At 40.1% G+C, this 23,185-nt stretch overlaps 1 protein-coding gene across 3 annotated transcripts in view; it reads right to left on the bottom strand.

The window, feature by feature from the left end:
• LOC126278057 (polyphosphoinositide phosphatase) overlaps positions 1–23,185 on the bottom strand; it is a 169,290-nt gene that overhangs the window by 30,933 nt on the left and 115,172 nt on the right. For all 3 annotated transcript variants that reach the window (XM_049977875.1, XM_049977876.1, XM_049977877.1), the window contains one exon: positions 15,665–15,890. In XM_049977875.1, the coding sequence (XP_049833832.1) occupies positions 15,665–15,890 (226 nt within the window). The remainder of the gene's footprint in view (positions 1–15,664; positions 15,891–23,185) is intronic.

Below are 23,185 nucleotides of genomic sequence, written 5' to 3'. Positions count from 1 at the left end.
GCTTACATACTCCACAAGCTGCCATATGGTGCACAGTGAAGGGTACTTAATATCTGTAATAGTCACTCCCTTTCCCATACCAGTCACAAATAGAATGAGATAAAATGGCTGTCCATATGCTCCCATACAAGCCCTAATTTGTCTTGTCTTGTCTTGTAGATCTTATGAGAGATGCCTGCTGGTTGCATTAGAACCATTCAGCTGTCTGTTTCAAACACTGATTCTCTAAATTTTCGGAATAGTGTTTCATGAAAAGAATGTCTTCTTCCTTCAAGGGATTCCCATTTGAATTCAAGCAGTATCTCTGTAATACTTGGGTGTTGGACAAACCAAGCACTAACAAAACTAGCAGCCCACCACTGAATTGCTTCTGGTTCTTCCTTTAATCAAACCCGGTGCAGATCTGGATACTGAGCACTACACAAGAAAGGGTTGCATAAGTGTTCTGTAGGCAGTGTCCTTTATAAATACGCTACACTTTCCTAGAATCCTCACAGTAAAATGAAGTTGGCTATTCTTCTTCCCTACAATCAACTTTACATGCTTGTTATATTTGTTGTTGCTTTGCAATGTTACATTTAGAAATTTATTGGACACAGCTGTGTCAAGCAGCACATTACTAATACTATATTCAAACTTTAGAGGATTGTTTTCCTATTCATGTGCATTAACTAACACATCTACATATTTAGAGCAAGCTGTCATTCATGAGACCAAGCACAAATTCTGTACAAATTATCTGTATCACCCTACAGTCACTCACCTATGACACTTTCCCATACACTATGGTCTCATACACAAACCATTGCAGACTGATGCTCACCCTCCCCAAAAGACTGTTTATAGGTAGAGAAAGAACAAGAGTGGTCTTATCGGACTTCCCTGGGCACTCCTGACAATACCTTTGCCTCTGATGAACTCTCACTGTCCAAGACAACATCCTGGATCAACCCAACTATTGTATTTAGAGACAAGGTCAAATATCTTTAGCCATTTAATTGGATTTAGTCAGGGCATATTAAAACCACTGCTGGATGCCTATTGCACATCTGATACACTGATGCTTTTGTATCTGTTCACACCTTAGCAATACAAACTCTTAGAGGACGGTACTGTTTGCATTCAGTTTCCATGAAGATGGTGGGTGGGTAGCCTTACTACAGCCACAGTGATGTCCATGTACGAAAAGTCCAATGTTGATATGACAACTCACACCATGTCATGTGCTTTGACTTGTCTCCACTCCAGACTAGAGTGTATGTGACAGCTGACACACAGTGTGAATGTCCTTTGTGCTAAACATAAAAAAAAAATGTATCTTCATCAATATTTGACACATAATGGTCGGCACTCATTGAACATGTTCTCGGTCAAGTCATGACACATTGGTGGCTGGGTAATGGATTCCTCCAATGAGTCATCAATCATGGCAGTTTAGCATGATTCTCCATCAAAGGCACTAGGTCATTTTCCTGAATAGGTTCAATTATCCCTATGCAAATATCCTTACATGAGAGTTGTGGGTGTTCATGGCAGTTGGTGACCTAGAGCACTCTTCCTTGTCCACATAGTATCATCACAATTATTGCTAGCATATTATGTCTTTTGTGAGGCTGAGTACTGCTTAGCATCTGATTAGAGCTTCACAGTTTAACTGAGCATCCAGGCTGTTGACTAGAAATTGTTTCATTGGAAACGGGTGGGATAAGTATGTCTGTAAAGGTAGACAATCACCCTGAATAATTGTTGCATGAACTTGCTGGACTAGATTCATCAATGTGAAGCTCCAATCCTCCATAGTCTATTATTGCTTGTGATGCCACAAGAAATCCCATCCAGGGGCAACATTATGACTGCATTCTAGTAAAATGAGAAATTTTGAGTGTTGTGTTGAGTTATGTGACTAATGTTTATTCCAGCAACACAGTTTCCTTTAGATGAACATATTTTACATTTGTAGCCTTCAGCACTATAATTTTGGATCTTGAGAGATTTATGAGAAAATTATGTTGATGTGATTTCCCAACATCTTGCCAACAGTCAATCATGCAGGATTTTTGTTTCCAGTAGAATCAGCTCATCTTGTTTACTTTTCCTTCTTTTGCAAGCATGGTGAGTAGATGATTTTTTTTGCACAGTGATGGAAAATGCCTGTAGGGTGTTGCAAAGCAAACTTTGACAGGATAACAAGATGAGCTTCATCCCAAAGGCAGTCTGTGGACACTGTAGTTGCCTAGTAAGCACAGAATGCTCCGTTGTCAATGGACATACTAATTTTGTCCTCAGCATGAGCTTAAATATCTCTTAATTTTGCCTTCATGGCATTTTCGCAAAATGTACATAGGAAAACAGAATATACTCATTCAGTCTTCTGGAGTCATATGCTCAGGATATTAACAGCACATCACATTCTTTTGTAGAATGTTTCTCTTGTAGTGTATTCCACTGGATATGGATGAGCGTCTCAGTGACATTTTCACACTTACTAAAAAAACTCACGACGAAACACCCCACTCTACTTTGGGCCTTTTCTGTTTCAGATGTCTATCTTGTAAGCGTCTAAGACTGCTGAGTATTACTCAAGCATCAGTCAAATGAGTGTTTTATACACTACCACTTTAGTAGGTGGACTACATGAAACTGAGGAATCTTTCAATAAACATCAGTCTGGCATCTCCTTTCCTACGATTAGTTTTATGTGGTGATTCCACTTTAGATCACTAAATATGCACACTGACTGATATTTAAAGCATGTGACTGCTGTTTGGTAATTGTGTCATCATAAAACAATGTGTCTTTCTGCCTATTTTGTGCAATACAGTACACTTGTTTATGTTAAGGGTCAACTGCTCCTTGCTGCAACAAGCATCTATACTCTGCAGGTCTTCCTGCATTCCCCTACATTTTTCTACACTACCCTGGGGTATGCCTGAAGTTACTTTTACTTCTGAGCATTTCTATCCATTAAGAATGACATGCTGTGTTCTATTTGCCAGGAACTTTTCAATCTAAGCACAAAGATTGTCTGATATTCCGTAAGTACACATTTTTTTCACTAGGTGCCAGAGCAGAATTGTATCAAATGCCTTCCAGAAGTCAAGAAATGCAGCATCAACTTGGGTGCCAGAATCTATTGCCTTTGTGGTCTTGTGAAAAAGAGGGCAAACTGGTTTTCACAGGATCATTGTTTGTGGAATTCATGTTGATTCCAACTAAGGAAGTTTTAGGTCTCCAGAAAAGTCTTAATGAGCAATCATAAAACATGCTTCAACATTCTACAAAAGACTGATAGCAGCGATATAGACCTATAGTTTTGCACGCTTGTTTAACCACGCTTCTTGAAAACAGGAATGACAACATTTTTCAAAATATCTGAAATGCCTCTTTCTTCCGGTGGTTAGAGAACACATATGAACTCTGTATACTCTTTTTAAACTAGCCAGTGGGTCCTGTGTCATCTTTTCTGAACTTGCCATCACGGTACACTCAGAGACTACACTCGCCAGTCTCTGCCACTGCCCATTTAACTGGAAACTCATTACTTGAGCCTGTTGTTTGTTAAAAATACTCTATAACAGTGTAGAAAGGAGAGTAAGCACACAAGTTCACAACTACAACCGAGGACTCGCATCACTGCTACTACATGCGCAATCATTGGGTGAGACGATTATTATCTGTCTATGTCATTATGTAACTGTAACATAATTGTTACATAACTGTTTTTTGGTTCAGGCCTAACTAACCACACATAAGTAAAGATGGCACAAAGGCTAAATGCTTTTGACCTTGCTTGATTTGCAACTAACAGCGTGTAGGAATTCAAATAGTTCAAATGGCTCAAGGCACTATAGGACTTAACATCTAAAGTCATCAGTCCCCTAGAATTAGAACTACTTAAACCTAACCAACCTAAGGACATCACACACATCCATGCCCGAGGCAGGATTCGAACTGTGACCATAGCAGCAGCACGGTTCTGGACTAAAGTGCTTAGAACCGCTAGGCACAGCAGCCAGCATGTAGCAATTGGGAGGTTTGGGTTGTTTGGGGAAGACCAGACAGCGAGATCATCGGTCTCATTGGATTAGGAAAGGACGAGGAAGGAAGTCGGCCATGCCCTTTCAAAGGAACCATCCCGGCATTTGCCTGGAGTGATTTAGAGAAATCACAGAAAACCTAAATCAGGATGGACAGATGTGGGATTGAATCGTCATCCTCCCGAATGTGAGTGCAGTGTGCTAGACACTGTGCCACCTTGCTCGGTATGTAGCATTTCCCACAGTGGTACAGAGATGGTGGAGGTGGGAGTTGGGAAGAAACATAATTCTCTACAGGAAAACATTACAAGAGACTGTATGCATATATCTTGAGAATGGGTACAGTTATTCCTGGAAGGATGCTGGACCCCCCAAAGACAGTGACCTTTGAAGAGGCTAGAGCTAATGTGGCTCTGGTGTTAACACGAAGTCCCAAGAAGTCACTGAGACAGTACCAAAGGGAATCCAGATTATCATATAATTTGAAGGAGATTGTCTGGAGGCCATGGGAACAACACATAATCCAAACATTGTCACTGGAGGACTCTGATGTTAGGCTAAAGTTTGTTAAATTCCTGTTACAATGGGTGGAAGAGGAAACAAATGTCATAAACTTCCATAACAGGTATTATTTGACCCCTAGCAAAAGGAATCATAAAGCTGCAATTGAGAAACTGCAGTCAGTTTGTTCATCCCATCATCGCAAAGAGGAGTGATGTGGACAATGTGCACTCTATGCAAGGTAACGAACCTCTCCACTTTGCAATGATTTCATGAGAATGGCTTACATTGCTATTCCAGACTGTGTTATTGGACATCAAAGAATTGTTAAGTGGTCACTGAAGAATCCAGACTTGACACAATTAGTCTTCCTTCTCTGGGGATATTTGAAAGAGAAAGTGTATGCCAGAAAGCTGTATGATTTGGACACTTTGGAAGCAGTGAAGGGGTAGGAATGATATGATACAACGGTCTGTCAGGAATAGTGCACTCTGGCAGAAATAGTGAAGAATGTCAACAATTACACTGACATACACAGACTTTCGACAAGGCACCAAGTATGTGATGACAGTATAAGAAAACAGGACATAAGAATGAAATGTATTTTCTGAACAGCGATTAAACATTGTATTAAAATAAATTTACAATAGTCTGAAAAAGTTACAGAAATGAATGATATGTGACACAACATGCTATTGGTCTATAAACATAAGTTGCCTTGACCAGAAGAATACACGAACTGATACGCTTGGCTTACTAGTATATATCAACAATATTGTTCCATTAAGGTTGTAGTGTACCTTGTGCAGTATAGAGGTTTCTTTAGCATGCTTTTTCATAGCTGCATGGTAAAACCCAGAACAGAGTAATTTAATACAATACTACAGCTCAAACTAGGGTCCTTCAAGAAGTGACTAATCACGAAGAGTGGAATGAACAAAGTCATCACCACCCGGTGACAATAGCCAGTGGCTATGCCCTTTTGTCTCTACCGGGATGAGGTGCTGCTGTTGAAGAAACAATTGTCAGAAAAGTTTCATAAATATCTCCCAAATCAGACTCTCATTTTCATAAGTACTCAGCTATTATCAGATATCCTCACTGGCATTCTCCGTACACAACAGTATCAAGGTATGTACATGATGCCAATCACTGCTGTCTCCATTAACTACTGACGTGAGATGGTTACTGCTGCAGATGAAGTATCTAGCCATCTATCAAGGGCTTCATCTCCAGTAGCAGCAGCTAACTGTCTGTGCTGGGACAGTATGTAGTTGATTTTACCTTTGCACCACTGGGTCTCTCTCTGGGTGACTACCTCCTGCTGGCAGCCACCTCTGTAGTGGAATGTCTGTTTAAGCCCAACCTGGGGGTGGCCTGATCTCTCTGTCTCTGTGCAATGGCTCCTGGAGGCTTCAACTGAAGCTGATTATTGCCCAAGAGAAGCACACATCTTCAATGTCAATCATGGTGAGGGCTACAGTTTGAGTACCATTCACCATGTGCTGCATTCCGTAACCCTGGGTCAGCCAGCAGTCTGAACGAGGCTGACCTCCATCAGGTGCCGTGCACAGTCTCTGCTAGTTATAGCTATCCTACTGACTCCAGTAAGTGATGTTGCTCACACACACTGCTGTTCAGGCATAGCTGCTGACAATGGCTCACAGAGCTCTGCAGCTCACTACGTCATCCTGGGGTCGATAGTGAACAAACACCTATGCTTAACATGAATACAAGTCTAATTCAACCTTGGGTGTCTTACTAGCAACCCGTCACTCACTTCCAGTAACCATGACCACTCTCAACCCATGTCCTGGTCATGGGGCTTGACCTTCACATAGCTGTCTCCCCCACCACCATGAAGGTCACACCTCTGGCCTCTGCAGAATCAATAAAATGTCATCCACAACATTGTGGTCCAGGTTACTGTGATGTTCAACCTACAGTACTGAAGTTCCTCTCACCAGACTCACTTAAGGCTAGAAAAAACAGTATGCTTTTAGCTACATACACTAGGGAAGATACTGCCTTTTCAAGATCTTTCCATCATTCAAGAATATTTTTCTGCCTTTACACCCTTTACAGTAACAGCAACTGAGAGATGCTTGTTCACATGCTCCAGACTTCTCTCATTCTTCTGGAACATCAACAGATGCAGCAATTCATAGGCCTGTTGTACTTTTGTGTGAACTACGAGTGACTAGAAAGAATAGAGTTGCAATTTGGAGCAAAATTCACACCTAATCATGTTCTGGGATTGCAGAAATATTTACAGAGCACTAACCTCTTTGGAAACATTCTGTGTCTACAGTGCCCAGCGTCGAAAGATCATGATATGGAGTAAATGAAAATGAAGTGATCTTGTGGTACAAATGTAGTTTAATCTTATCATTCCTTCCATTCTGTAACTCATGTACCTTAACTGAAGTATAGCCACGGCATCAATAATTCATTAGGGCTCAGATGATCATCCAGAAGTTTACACAACCAAAGAAGTGTCAAGAGGAGAGTAGGATGATTGTCTTGTTCTAAATTATTGACAGCTTCTTTGAATGGCATGATGAACACCAGGATCTGTTAAGGTACTGACTTCCTTAATTGCTCAGAAATACACAAGGACTTCAAACAGCACAACAAGCTCTGATAAAATGTTAGTTGCCGTTTTTGCCTCACTGGGAAATGAGGCGGTTCTCCCAATGCCATGTTTAATTAATAATAAATACTGTCACTTTAGTGTAGGTTGTTTTACATGCATCATCCATCCAAATATCGGTTTGGAAAAAAGTTCTTTTACTGGCAATAACAACAATAAATCATGGTACCAGCACCTTTTTAATAATGTCTGCAAACATATGAGGTAGTACAGCTTCTATCTCAACTTCACAATCCACTTCAGTTCCTACAGATATTAATGCTTGTGCTACCTTTTTGAAATGTGACCAATGAACCATACTGAAGACTATGGTCTTTGTGGCAAATGAGTGCCACTGAATCACAACACATTCCCTATTTGGTCACAGTGATTAACAGTGATATTACTGTATGTCCTGTTTTCAAGCACATATGTTTCCTCATAATGGAAGTGGAGTAAACAAGACTATAACCATTTTGTTAGCATTGGATAAGCTTTGTAGGTTTCCCATCTGAAGCATGGACTATAGCACTGAACTTTTTTCATACATCACACTTCCTATTTTCAAGCACATTTGCAGCTGTGTACATGCCACCACTTAATTTCCATATCACATTATCCACAGTCTCACAAGACACAGCTTTATTAAAGGCCACCTGATCCCAGAAGTAGGTTGTTTTCTCCTTGTGAGTGCTACACTACAACACCAAGATCATGCTCTCAGCTTCCCTAGTACATCATGGTGGACAATGGGGCAGCACATACTGGCAGGCAGGTGGCAGCTCTGAGGGCAGCAGTTATGAATGAGACATTCTTTCGCCACATTGGCACTGCAGATGGCAGACCTGCTACACAGTGGTAATGGCAGCATGCACACACTGGCTGCTATGGAATCAATCTCATACAATTTTAAAGAAAATGTTGAGTAAAGCAATTTGATTCTTTCATATCTTACAGTCTTATTCATCAAGATCATGTTAAACTACCTATATTTTCATTAATTGTCATAGTTATTGTGATAATTCAAAATTTAGTAACCCAACTCATGAAATTTAAACAGTCTGCAACACCAAACAGGAGTCATTATTAGGTCATACATTGATGCATATGAAATGTATCTGATGTACCAAAATTTTCTTAAAACCTATGACAACACCTATATTTATCTTCCAATTCAATTAAATCGACTGGTATGGAGCTCACTCACTTCCCCACACTGTGCTCAAAAATAACTATTTAAACATCCATTGTATCTCATAAATGGTTCAAGATATTGAAATGAGTTTTTGGTACATGATAGCAAGCAAGAAGGAGAGTACTTTGCATGCAGTTAATATGCAAGATAACAAGCAAGGAGGAGAGTACTTTGCCAAGCAGTTAATATGCAGAACTTCCTTGTCTACCACAATATACAAGTAACTACAGATTTTTCTATACCATGATGTTATTTTTTATGGGCCATGATAGCTGGGGAAATGGGGCCAGGTGCGGGTTTGCAAAAATGTAAGTGAAGAAATTGCACATTTATTTTTATACAAAGAATGATCTTTTTCATAATCTATTGACCTGACTTGTCTTTAATTGCTTATTTAGGGCTGATGTTGCTGCTTCAGGGTTCTACTGTAGTTGCAACTGCATTAGCATTTTAGTGAGATGAATCTCTGTAAACTGTACTGTGCTGTGCTTTGCCAAAAATGCAAATTTCAATGTGGCAACAAGAGAAGTTTAGGTGTTACTAGGCATGCCTCAGTAAGGCAATGATTCAATGAGCAGGAGGCGGCTGCAGTGTCTCTGTTCTGACTTATCATACTCATGGAACTACAGCAGGAAGGAGAAAAGCCAATGTAGTACCAATGTGACAGTGGCACCTTGAGTTCTAGTAACTCGCAACACTGGAGTTGTACTCATTCTATTTTTGACCTCTACCAGTGACCTATACCTGATGACTACTAGGAGAGATGCAATTTCTTTTGCATACCATATGTGTAATTGTATGGGCATGCCATGGGGTCCAGTTGTTTTTCCTCTGTTAAGTGATTTCAGTTGGGTTTTTGTCCTGTGGTCACTTATTTTGATATCTGTCATTTTGGAGTTACCATGAAAATTTAAAGGGGGAATGTCAGTGAGTCTTCATTAGAGAAACAATCTTAGAGAAAAGAATTTAAAACTTTGCCATCTCTTTGTCATCCTCTGGTTTGGTGTCATTATCATTATTGATCGAGTGTCTGGGCAGATGGTTTTAACATGTTTACTGATTTAATGCAAGACCAAAACTTATTACAGTATTCTGCAAATCAGTAGTTAGAATTATACTTTCAAGTATGCTAAACTCTTCATGCTCAACTAGGCTTTGGTTGCATTTAAATCTGCAGTGGATCCCTATTTGCTTTCAGATTAGCTTTCTAACATGGCTGTCAAACCACACACATCTTTCCCATCCCTCATAAATCTCCTCAGCATGTACCTTCCTAATAAATTTTGTACAATATTGTTCAACTTTGACCATTCATACTCAAAATTTTCAGTGAAAGATGAATGTTTGATAGTGATTTCATAGGTATTTTGAAGTCTGTTTCATGTCCCATTCACTAAGTAGACGTTTCATCCCACCTTTCCTTTCATCACTATTGACACTTGAAGATAGCTATGCTGTAATGGCCTTGTAATCAGTGATTGCTTGTTCTGCACAAACTGAATCAAAAGGATGGGGCCTCCTTGTAAATACACAATCTAAGATCTTATCTGTATTTCCCAGTTCTCTGATTAATTGTTCATGGTACTTTTCGAATAAGGCATTTAGAACAATTTCACATGATTCCCCGTCCCTCCTGCCTACCACAATCGCTCGAGCCTCCCAATCTACAGATAGTGTATTGAAATCTGTTCTAATGATATAACATGACCAGGGACTGAGGCATGAGGTCTACAAAAGCATCCAACTACCATGTCCAATACACCTTTAACATTTAGCTTCATCCACATTATTTCTTATTCATAACCAGTATAAACCTCACAGTTATTCTATTACCTATAACTATAAAAATTTCTCTACCACCAGTATCCGAGCCTATCTTTGTGAAATGCATTTCAATCAGAATTCAGAATTTAGCTGCTATTAACATCTGATTTCAGCCAGTACATGTGGAAATTATTACCATCTACAAACGAGACTAGTTGTGTGACCTCTGTGGATGCTCCTGCAGTTACCTGATACCCTCTCCAACCTCTGATAGGCTATAAATAAAAAAAAAATATTTCATTACTAAAAGTTATGAATGTTTATGGTTACTTTTGAAATGAGTCTTGACATTGTCTTGAAGCCCTCATTAGTTTGCTAAGTGTTGCCTTCATAGCCATTTCTTCAGTTCAGAGAAAAGAAGGAAATTACTCTGTAGCATCTCATCCTATCCCCACAAACACGAGTGTACAGTAGTGTACAAACATTTCATGCGACAAGTATTTGCCATTATAGTTACTCTTTGATGTTAGCGACATAAACAATTACACGCCTCTTTTGACAGCTAACTGTTCAGCCTTCCACAATTGTAAGTTATCCCGTATAGACGTGTTTTTTGTGGAAATATATGTTCAATTCTACCAGATACCACATATTTGGTGACCCTGACAATAACACAATAACACGACCATGTCAGCTTCAGCATTCTGTGCTGCATCATACATGAACATTCATTACTTCTGCGTCAGTCATGCCAAGCACATTCCCACATGAAAATGGACATTTGATGAAAGAGTAGTTGCAAGTGGACAGCAAGAGTTTCAAGTAGCAGTTGGACAATCCACCAGTCATCACACAGTACAGTTAACAGGGTCACAATTAAACCCCACCATTCTGGCAGCACAACCTGGTGTGGTTTGCACAGCTTGCGATACGCTGTCACACGATTAATAAAAGAATTTCCCGAAATCATGCAGAAGTCGTCTACTCTCCTGTTGGTTAAACACACAATGGTACATCACATATTGACCTTGCTAGGCCTAGACATTTGATGAAAGAGAAGTTGCAAGTGGACAGCAAGAGTTTCAAGTAGCAGTTGGGTAGCCCCAATGCATGTGGTACCAAAGAAGAAGAACATGGTGTCTATGTGACAATTACCGGCAGCTCAACACAAGGATCATCCCAGACCGGTACCAGGTGTCACACATAGAAGACTTCTCTGCCAAAATTCATGGTAAGACTATGTTTTCCACTACTGATCTACTCTGGGCGTATTACCAGATCCCCATTGCCATAGAAGATATCCCCAAAACAGCAGTAATCACACCTTTCGGTCTATTCAAGTTCACTACGATGCCTTTTGGTCTATGCAACGCTGCACAGATGTTTCAGCGTTTCATGGATGAGATCACTGCAACATATAACAACATTTACATCATCTGGCTCAAAGATTTAATCATTTATGCAGACAGGGCTTAGTAGTTAATCCTTCAAAGTGTACTCTTGGAGCAATGAAGTGCAATTTCTAGGTTATATGGCAGACCGCCATAATATAAAGTGGAAGCCATAAATAAGTATCCTCACCCAATAACAATCAGATAGCTATGCCAGTTTTTAGGGGTCCAAATTTTTACCAAAGATTTATATACAATTACACATCCATAACAGCATCTCTGAATAAATTTTCTAAGAGCACACCAAAGCCAAATGACAAGCTGCATTGGACAAGCAAAGCAGATGACGCTTTTCAAGCCATAAAACCCGCAATTGCAGAGGCTGCACAATTAGCACACCCCATGGTACAGGCTCCACTTGCACTTATGGTTGATGCCTCATCTGCAGTCATTGGCACTGTACTGAAAAAACAGATTGAGCATTGTTAGCAGCCCATAGCATCCTTCAGTCAGAAGTTGTCACCTTCACAGCAATGTTGGGCGAACTATGACTGCGAACTGTATGCAGCTTAAGCTACAGTCAAGAAATTCAGGCATTTACGAGAGGTCCGACAGTTCGCTATTTATACAGATCACAAGCCGCTAATGTACACCTTTGCAGTAAAACCAGAGAAAGCATCGCCGATGCAACTACGCCATTTAGATTACATTAGCCAATTCACAACCAGTATTATTTATACAGGGTGTAGAAAAATTGTGTTATGAAATTTTAACCCTGGATAGCTGATGCCAGTAGGAACCAAAATTACTAGTGTTGTTTAAGATGACACCACACTATTTTTAAACTATGGAAACTTGGCACCATGCACTCCAACTGGTCATGGGATTGTCCTGTTGCCATTCATCAGTTGACAGGCAGCACTGCGTTTGTCGGTTCACACATACACATGTCCCTTGCCCTGTCACTACCAACGTGATACACTCATGTGTTGAACAGGTCTTGCTGTTTGTCTCCACCTCATGTCAGAGTCATTCACTGTGTAAGCTTTGCTTCAGAGCACAAACACGACCCCTGTGATTTAGTCCTACAGCAAACATGGCAGCACAATATTCATTTGAAGAACAACGAGATATGGTTTTTGTTTATGTACTAGCCAACAGTAATGCGCATGAAGCTCAATGGTTGAATGAGGAAAATGGTACCTACAAAGACATCCCCCATACCCACAAACATTTACAGCAAATCACTGGCGACTAGGCAAAACAGGCTTGTTAGCAGGATATCATGGTGATGCTGGAAGACCTTGAACGTGACGGGATGCTGCATTTGAAAAGACTGTTCTCGGGCGCTTCTAGGAAGCACCTACAACAAGTACTCGAGCAGTTGGACATAACATGGAGTCACTCATCAGTTAGTCTGGGAGGTTTTGAGGGATGATGGCCAGTATCCATTTAGTTTCCACCCTGTCCAAGACCTAAATACTGTGGCAGACTATGTATGCAGGCTAGGGTTTTGATGGTGATTTTTGCAACATGTGGCATGAGATCCAGACTTCCCCACCATTTTGTTGTTTACGGATGAGTGCACCTTCCATCGGGATGGCCTTTACAACACTTCAAACATTCATTAATGGGCAAGGGAAAATCCTCACATCACATACATCCACGAACACCAGGAATGATTTTCACTCAACATTTGGGCAGGCATTGGGGTGACCATCTGATTGGGCTGGTTTGTCTACCTCCTCAACTTACTGGGGCAAATTACCTTCAATTTTTCCAAGAAACTCTACCCAGCCTGCTGGAAAATGTTCCCCTGGACATATGGCTATGCATGTGCTTGCATCTGCACATAACAGTCATGCTGTGTGCAGATATTTAAATGAACTCTTCGACAGCCAGGTAATTGGTAGAGACGCTCATAAGACATGACCCCTGCGATCACCAGATCTCAGGCTACCGGACTTTTACCTGAGGGGTTCTTCAAGGTTCTAGTTCACCCACCCGGATGCAAACCATCTAGAAACGAAGAGGAATTAATGGACTGCATTCAGCATACCACCAAACAAATCAGAGCAATGCCACGAATCTTGGAAAGTGTTGGCAAAACTCCGTTCAATGTTACCAAGCTTGTGTCATGTCAGAGGGTTGCCAGTTCGAGCAACTGCTTTAAGTAAACAATGTCCTAGCTACAAAAATGGCCCTTTTCAGCGCAGACACAATATAAATTTGTACACTACCATGTGATAATTTGAGAATTGGCCTACAAAAGAGTCTGATCTAAGGAAATTGATGTGTGAATTTAAGATATTACATTAAGACATTTAGCTATACTATGCACTTTCTTAATAATGAGTGTTAAGGAAGCACACATCGCTCTTCAAACAATGCCTAAATGCATGGATAATCCTTGTCAGTTACCTCACTACAATTTTTTTTTCGATGTTTTATGAGATAACAAATATAAAGCTTACAAAATTAGAAAAAATGGGTCATGGGCCAGATATATTGGCCTGACGTATATTATGTACTGATAATTTGCAAAAATTATCCAATCAAACAGCAAAGTTCTGTATGTGTTACAGGGTTAAAAAAATAAATAAAAACAGTACCATTGTTTAAATGCCTGAGATATGAGCAGATAATAACCATGAATTTTGTTTGTGCGTGCATTTACTTTTCAGTGGCAGCAATGAGAACTAGGACTGTAAAAACAAGAACTACTACACTCACTGCTAACTGGTAAAGGCTCATCAGATAAATGATAGCTATAACGATTCTATTTCATTTCTCAAGTCATAGTCCCTTTCCTTTTTTGTCAATCATACCTCATTTTTCTTTCCCTTTTGATTGTAATTCCTTTTTTTCCCTTCAATTATTTCCTGCCACTGTCATCTAGGTCTAATTCTCACTTCTACATCATGAAGATAGTAACTGTTCCAAAAGAACAGATACCAATGATGACCATGCAGCTTCTGTAGAAATAAATGATAATTACTCAAAATCCTCAGCTGCCAACAGGTGTTGCAGATATACCTCAATGGGGACAGCTGAAAATGTGTGCCCTGACCGGGACTTGAACCCATGATCTCCTGCTTACATGGCCAGTGCTCTATCCATCTGAGCCACTGAGGGCATAGAGGACAGTGCGACTGCAGAGACTTATACCTTGCACGCTTCCCATGACATCCACATTCCCAACTGCCCACAACATACATTTGTAATGTTCCTAAAGGATACTTGCACATTCACTCATTACTTGCACCAACTAAGGTGACGATTCCTGTAAGAGTTCGGGCAAAGTGTTGTCGATATACCTCAATGCGGACAGCTGAAAATGTGTACCCCGACCAGGACTCAAACCCGGGATCTCCTGCTTACATGGCAGACGCTCTATCAATCAGAGCCACCGAGGGCACAGAGGATAGCGTGACTGTAGGGACTTATCCCTTGCATGCTTCCCGTGAGACCCACATTCCCAACTGTCCACAACCCACATTCATAATGTTCCTAAAGGATATTTACCCATTCACTCATTACTCGCACCAACTAAGGTGATGATTCCCGTAAGAATTCAACTGGCTTATTTTTTCACCACTGATGAATGGTTTTAACTAAGTAACTGTTACACTGTCAAAAGATTCCACTTACTGCCACAATCTTGACTACTGTATTTCATATTGCAATGTATGTCTGTAACAGTTCTTTGTCGTGTTCCTCACCGAAAGTACCATGTAACCTATCCCCATAAAAAAGCCATCCTGAATATGAGAATAGCACTGCACTTGCTTGGTTTATTTGTCTCAATGTGTCATTTATCATCGTGGCACTATTTTTCATTCTCCCGCTTATGTCCTAAGCTTCCAATGAAAGATCAAACGTTCAGACTGTTTTGACTTGTAATTTGTTTTTACATGTTGTTGCCACAAAAGTATGATTCTCTGAGATTTTGAAGTAAATTTATTTGAAATGCTTCGTTCTAGTTACCGTTTTCATGCTATAATGCATAATATCTTTAAATGAAGGCTTTTATTTTACTGTAGTTGCATCAAAATACAAAGGCCCTATCGTCTAAAGACTAGATATATTGATGAATAAATATGTTAAGGATTTAATTTATATATAAAAATGGTATATCACTCACCAGAAAATGTATTACTGTAATAACGGCTCAATGTTTGCATTATATCATTGCCTTGTGATGTCCATGGTGCTGTCTTTCGATATGTTTTGATGCGATGCACTAGTTGTGATCCACCATACTGCAATGCCAATGTGTCTCCATGGTCCTCATACAGTTCTTCCAACATACGCACACAGTCCGAATCAAAATCAATACGTGGTGCATCCAAGACACCCAAGGCACACAGCTGTTAAATATAAATTTTGCATGGACTAAACAAACTGCAGTCATGAAAAAGGGAAAGGAAAGAAAAACTGGCATAAAGTTAATGATTTTCAGTACATATGTAAATATTTTAAGCATGTTGGCAGATGGTCTAATTTACGTTTTAGTCATAAGTCTTTAAGTAGTTATATGCTATCCTCTGTTCTATATACCTAGCATGTTTATTACACTCCACATCTACAATTAGCAGCACTACATATTTCAGTAGTTCTCTGTCCCTGTTCCTGTTCCTGTTGTTGTTGTTGTTGTTGTTGTGGTGGTGGTGGCCTCCTGAGTAGTCCCACCCAGAGATCCAAATGGGGGAGTATTTCACTTCTGGAATATTTTATCCAAGGGTATGCCATCATCATTTAATTATGTAGTAGGGCTCCATTATTTTTTTTTTTTTATCAGTCTACTGACTGGTTTGATGCGGCCCGCCATGAATTCCTTTCCTGTGCTAACCTCTTCATCTCAGAGTAGCACTTGCAACCTACGTCCTCAATTATTTGCTTGACGTATTCCAATCTCTGTCTTCCTCTACAGTTTTTGCCCTCTACAGCTCCCTCTAGTACCATGGAAGTCATTCCCTCATGTCTTAGCAGATGTCCTATCATCCTGTCCCTTCTCCTTATCAGTGTTTTCCACATATTCCTTTCCTCTCCCATTATGCGTGAACTTCCTCATTCCTTACCTTATCAGTCCACCCAATTTTCAACATTCTTCTACAGCAACACATCTCAAATGCTTCGATTCTCTTCTGTTCCAGTTTTCCCACAGTCCATGATTCACTACCATACAATGCTGTACTGCAGACGTACATCCTCAGAAATTTCTTCCTCAAATTAAGGCCGGTATTTGATATTAGTAGACTTCTCTTGGCCAGAAATGCCTTTTTTGCCATAGCGAGTCTGCTTTTGATGTCCTCCTTGCTCCGTCCATCATTGGTTATTTTACTGCCTAGGTGGCAGAATTCCTTAACTTCATTGACTTCGTGACCATCAATCCTGATGTTAAGTTTCTCGCTGTTCTCATTTCTACTACTTCTCATTACCTTTGTCTTTTTCCGATTTACTCTCAAACCATACTGTGTACTCATTAGATTGTTCATTCCGTTCAGTAGATCATTTAATTCTTCTTCACTTTCACTCAGGATAGCAATGTCATTAGCGAATTGTATCATTGATATCCTTTCACCTTGTATTTTAATTCCACTCCTGAACCTTTCTTTTATTTCCATCATTGCTTCCTCGATGTACAGATTGAAGAGTAGGGGTGAAAGGCTACAGTCTTGTCTTACACCCTTCTTAATATGAGCACTTCGCTCTTGACCATCCACTCTTATTATTCCCTCTTGGTTGTTGTACATATTGTATATGACCCGCCTCTCCCTATAGCTTACCCCTACTTTTTTCAGCATCTCAAACAGCTTGCACCATTTTCTATTGTCAAACACTTTTTCCAGGTCGACAAATCCTATGAATGTGTCTTGATTTTTCTTTAGCCTTGCTTCCATTATTAGCCGTAACGTCAGAACTGCCTCTCACGTGCCTTTACTTTTCCTAAAGCCAAAATGATCGTCACCTAGCGCATTCTCAATTTTCTTTTCCATTCTTCTGTGTATTATTCTTGTAAGCAGCTTCGATGCATGAGCTGTTAAGCTGATTGTGCGATAATTCTCACACTTGTCAGCTCTTGCCGTCTTCGGAATTGTGTGGATGATGCTTTTCCGAAAGTCAGATGGTATGTCGCCAGACTCATATATTCTATACACCAAAGTGAATAGTCGTTTAGTTGCCACTTCCCCTAATGATTTTAGACATTCTGATGGAATGTTATGTATCCCTTCTGCCTTATTTGACCGTAAGTCCTCCAAAGCTCTTTTAAATTCTGATTCTAATACTGGATCTCCTATCTCTTCTAAATCGACTCCTGTTTATTCTTCTATCACATCAGGCAAATCTTCATCCTCATAGAGGCTTTCAATGTATTCTTTCCACCTATCTGCTTTCTCCTCTGCATTTAACAGTGGAATTCCCATTGCACCCTTAATGTTACCACCATTGCTTTTAATGTCACCAAAGGTTGTTTTGACTTTCCTGTATGCTGAGTCTGTCCTTCCGACAATCATATCTTTTTCGGTGACTTTACATTTTTCCTGCAGCCATTTCGTCTTAGCTTCCCTGCACTTCCTATTTATTTCATTTCTCAGCGACTTGTTTTCTGTATTCCTGTTTTCCCCAGAACATGTTTGTACTTCCTCCTTTCATCAATCAACTGAAGTATTTCTTCCGTTACCCATGGTTTCTTTGCAGCTACCTTCTTTGTACTTATGTTTTCCTTCCCAACTTCTGTGATGGCCCTTTTTAGAGATGTCCATTCCTCTTCAACTGTGCTGCCTACTGCGCTATTCCTTATTGCTGTATCTATGGTGTTAGAGAACTTCAAAGTATCTCGTCATTCCTTAGAACTTCCATACTCATAGGAATAATTGTGGCTGTAGTTTCCCCTTGTTCTCAGCCGTTCGTAGTACCAGCACAGCAACGCAGGTGGGAGGGGGGTTTAGCGAAGGTCTCTGTTCCTGCAACTTCTTTCCACTCAGTGCCAACCTACTTCGGTAGGTCTTCGCATTTTCTGCCAATCAGTTTGTGTCCTAAAAGGATCTCTGGGCGATTTGTCCATCACCTAATCATTTCAAGCCCTATCGTACATTATCTAGCCATTTTTATTAACTTTCCACATTTCAACTGCTTCAGTTTGATTCCACAATTCTGCCACAACCCATGCTTGATTTTCATACAACACCTTTTTGTAACTGTTATCATAATTATATGCATATGTTTAACATTAATTAGTATATTTGCCAAAAACCAGTGCCAATTTTCTCTTAAAACATTATTCTTCCTTCAGACATTTGTAAAGCTTGTTTATCAGATACTGATTTTCTTTAACTTATATTATCGTGACTTTCTAATTTTGATTTTTAGCCAGTCTTTACGCTCCATCCTGGATACTGTTGTTGTTTATGTTGTTACCAGGGCATACAGCAAGGTTATTAGCACCTGCAATCACACTCAAATAATTATGTGGCCATTTGACAGATTATGCACAAAATGAATAATGACATCACTAATAAAAACAAAATATTTTAATGCATAAAAAGGTAAAGTGCACAAAAATATCATGACAAAAAAATGGGAAATGGGTAATTGCTGATCCACTCAAGTAGCTGAGTGTTTGCCATGCCTGACCACCGTGTGGACTATCCAGGTTAATTCCCCCAGGCTGCCATGTACTTTTTCGCTGGTGGGTCAAACTGTGCCTCATGTCAGCACAAATTATGTCTGCTGCTTGGGCTCTTAGACCACTGTTGGCTCCTTTTGGTGGCTGGCTGAATTGGTGAAGGCAGCTAGCATCACCCATGTGGAACAAGCTTAGCTCACTGTTTGTAGCATCTTATTCAGAGTCAATCACAGTCCTCTGGTTTGGAGCAGAGTGAGAGGTCTAAACCAGAGTCTTCGACAATTCTAGATGATATTGGACATGAATTTCTCAACCTCTGTTACTGTGTGGAAGATTGTAGGGACCCTTCAAACAGTCAGGCATACATTACACACAGCAGGTGACTACCAGAGTACCAGAGTAGGTGTGACATGCACTGTTGCCCTCTTCCCCCACCTGCTCCCACCCCGTTAAGTGCAGGAACATCCAAGACAAGGGTGCAGAATTAGTATTGCTTATTAAAAGTAATAACGCCCAAACACTTTGAGGAACACAAAGTTGGTTGAAACTAGAAATGATCAGCCATGAAATCCTAAACATAGATTGGAATTACACTGACCAGGCAGAACACTATGACCACTGACCTACTATTGACATAAACCCATCCAGGTGATAGCATCACTTGGTGAGAAATGACAGCTAGTCAGACACACACACAGTGATGTAGTATCAGTGAGCATGCTGTCTGTGTATAGAAGGGGGAAGGCTCATGATCAGTCTGAGTTTGACCGACAACAGTTTTTGTTGGCCCGGAGGCTTGACATGAGCATATCAGAAACTGCACAACTTGCCACGTGTTTGAGGAGTGCTGTGGTGTGTATTCAATGCATAGCGAAGCCAAGATGAAACCACGTCGAGACATCATGGGGTTGGGCGCCCACCCCTCATTACAGGTGGCGGATGTTGTGTGGGCTGGCAGACTGGCAAAACAGAACAGGCAATGAACTGTGGTGGAACTAACACCAGAATTTATTGCTGAGCAAACTACAAGTGTGTCTCAATATACACTGTACCAAACACTTCTAACGATGGGCCTTTGCAGTCGATGGCCCATGCATGTGCCAATGTTAACAACACAACATTGGTAACTATGATTGAAATGGGCACTTGACCATCAGCACTGGATTTTGGCACAGTGGCAGAGCACTGAATGGTCTGATGAATCCTGATACCTTCTTCATCATGCCGAAGGGAGGGCATAAATCCGCTCTTTGACACCTGTGCTGCATGATGGAAACAAGGTGGCGGTGGCTTCATTATGCTCTGGGGAAAATTCACGTGGGCATCCATAGATCCAGTGAAACTCGTGGAAGGCACCACGATAGCCAAGGAATATTGAACACTGGTTTTAGACCACATACATACCTTCATGATGATCATTTTTCAATAAGGCCAGTAGTGTGATGGAGTTGTTGTCTGAGGAACACAGCAGCAAATTCAAGTTCATGTGCTGGCTTCCCAAATCACCAGACCTGAACCCAATTGAACACATCTGGGACGTTACAGAATGTGGCATCAGAGCTCATGGTCTCCACTCCCTGATATTTACAGGAATTAGGTGACTTGTGTGTGCAGATGCGGTGACAACTCCCTCAGTGACCTACCGAGCCCTCACTGCTGCAATGCCACAACAGGTAGCCACTGTTATCCATGCAAAAGGTGGACAGAGTAGCTATTAGGTAGGTGGTCATAATTTTCTGGCTGATCAGTGTATCTCTCAAGGATGGTTAGAAGCTAATGGTGGCATCATATTTACTGCAGTAAAGAATTCTTTAATATCTTGTAAGGTTATTAGGGATTCTGAATGTGAAATAATGTGGGTGAAGTTAAGCATCAAAGATGGGGAAAACATTGTAACAGGATGCTTTTACAGGCCATTAGCATCAGGAGTCATAGTGGCAGAGCACTTCAGAAAGAACTTGCAGAATATTGTAAATTAGTTTCCCCATCATGCTACAGTAACAGACTTCCTAGCAACAAACAAATCTGAACTTCTCTAATCAGTTAATGCAGAAGAGGACATCAGTGATCATTAGGCTGTGACAGATTCGATGAGTAAAGATGTTACAAGGAATGTTAAGAAATGTAAGAAAATATTTTTACTTAACAAAAGCTACAGGATATTATATGAAGAGTACCTCAGTAGTAAACATCAAATACTCGGCTTTGAGGATGAAGATAAGGAGCATAAATGAATAAAATTCAAAAACATTGTTAAATATACATCAGACAAATATTTTCTGTACAAGATTTTAAACAATGGGAAAGACCCACTTTGGTTTAATGGTCATGTCAGAAAATTTCTAGAGAAGCAAGGAGAGCTATACAGGTTTAAGTGAGGTCAAAAAAATCTATCTGACAAACAAAAGCTGTAAGGAATGAAAATGAGCATGAGGAGCACAATAAGAGAAATGTTCAACAAATTTGAAAGTAAAATTTTTCCAACTGATCTGAAAGAAAACCATTAGAAACTTTGGTATTATATAAAACAGTAAGTAGATCAAAATCATCTACTCAGTGTTCATAGTAATACCAAAATGGAAAATGGCAGAGAGAAGGCAGAAATATTGCATATGGTTTTCCAAAATTGTTTCACTGCAGAAAGTAATAATACACTCCCTCCTTTCAATCATCACATGAACACCGAAATGCCACACATTGAAATAAATTGTCATAGATTAGAAAAGCAACTATAATTGTTTAATATTGCAAAGGTTTCTGTATCATATGAAATGACTAAGATTCTACAGAGATTATGCATAAGGAATTGCTCCCCTTCTAGTAGTAGTTTACCACAGCTTGTTGGAGCAGTGAGGGGCACCTAGGAACTGGAAAATGTGCAAGTCATTCTTATTTTCAAGAAGAGTTGGAGGACAAATACACATAATTATATGGCTTTATCACTGATGTCAATCCACTGTAGAATTATGGAACCTGGTTTTCGCTCATTTATTATGACATTATTGGAGAATGAAAATCTCTTCAATAAAAGTCAATATGGGTTTACAAAATAGAGATCTCACAAACTCAGCTCGCTCCATTCATCCCTGAGATCCACAGCACTGTAGATAGCGTGCCCTCAGGTCGATGTCCTTTTCGTTGGCCCCAGGAAGGCTTTATACCACACTAACTTCTCTGAAGGTGAAAATATTTTGTTGGCACCCACCTACATAGGAAGAAATGATCATTGTAATAAAGTAAGTTAAATCAGAGTGCACATGGAAAGATTTAAGCAACTGTTTTTCACGCATACTGTTTGAGAGTCAAACAGCAGAGAAATAGCTTGAAGCTGGTTCATTGAGCCAGCTGCCATGCACTTAAGTGCGAATTGCACATTAGTCATGCAGCTGTAGATGTAGAGGTTAGAAAAAAAATATGAGTTTACCAAGTACTGGACTAGATTTCTGAGTGGATATGGGATTCCTCGTAGACAGAACTCAAGAAAGTCAACAGATGTAAAAGGTAATTTTGGGAGTATCCCAAGGAAGTTTAATAGGATGATTACTGTTTACGATACATATAAATGATGTAGTGAAGGAGCTCAGAAGCTCCATGAAACTCTTTAGCAGATGATGTGGTTGTCTATAAGAAGGTATCAACACCAGCAGACTATGGTGAACTGCAGGAAGTGGTGCAAAGGATTGAAGAATGGTGTAGGAGCTGACAATTGACCCAAAACATAAATAAATCTAACATATTGTGCATAAATAGGTAAATAAGTTCTCTACTGCACAATTACACTATTGGTGCAAACTGCTGGAAACTGTAACTGCCACATAATACCTAGGAGTAACCATTCAGAGCAGCCTAAAGTGGAATAGCTACATGAAACAAATACCAAGAAATCAGGCTCATAGGAAGACTTTTACGGAAATTGAATTCATTAACTAAGGAAGGTACTTACAAAACACCTGTCTGACTGATTCTCAAGTATTGCTCATCAATCTGGGACCCTTAACAGGTCTGTTTAATAGATAAGACCAAATTAAAAAGGGT

The sequence above is a fragment of the Schistocerca gregaria genome, chromosome 6 (genome assembly GCF_023897955.1).
Source record: "Schistocerca gregaria isolate iqSchGreg1 chromosome 6, iqSchGreg1.2, whole genome shotgun sequence".
NCBI classification, from domain to species: Eukaryota; Metazoa; Arthropoda; class Insecta; order Orthoptera; family Acrididae; genus Schistocerca; species Schistocerca gregaria.
This window is presented reverse-complemented; position numbering and strand designations above follow the sequence as displayed.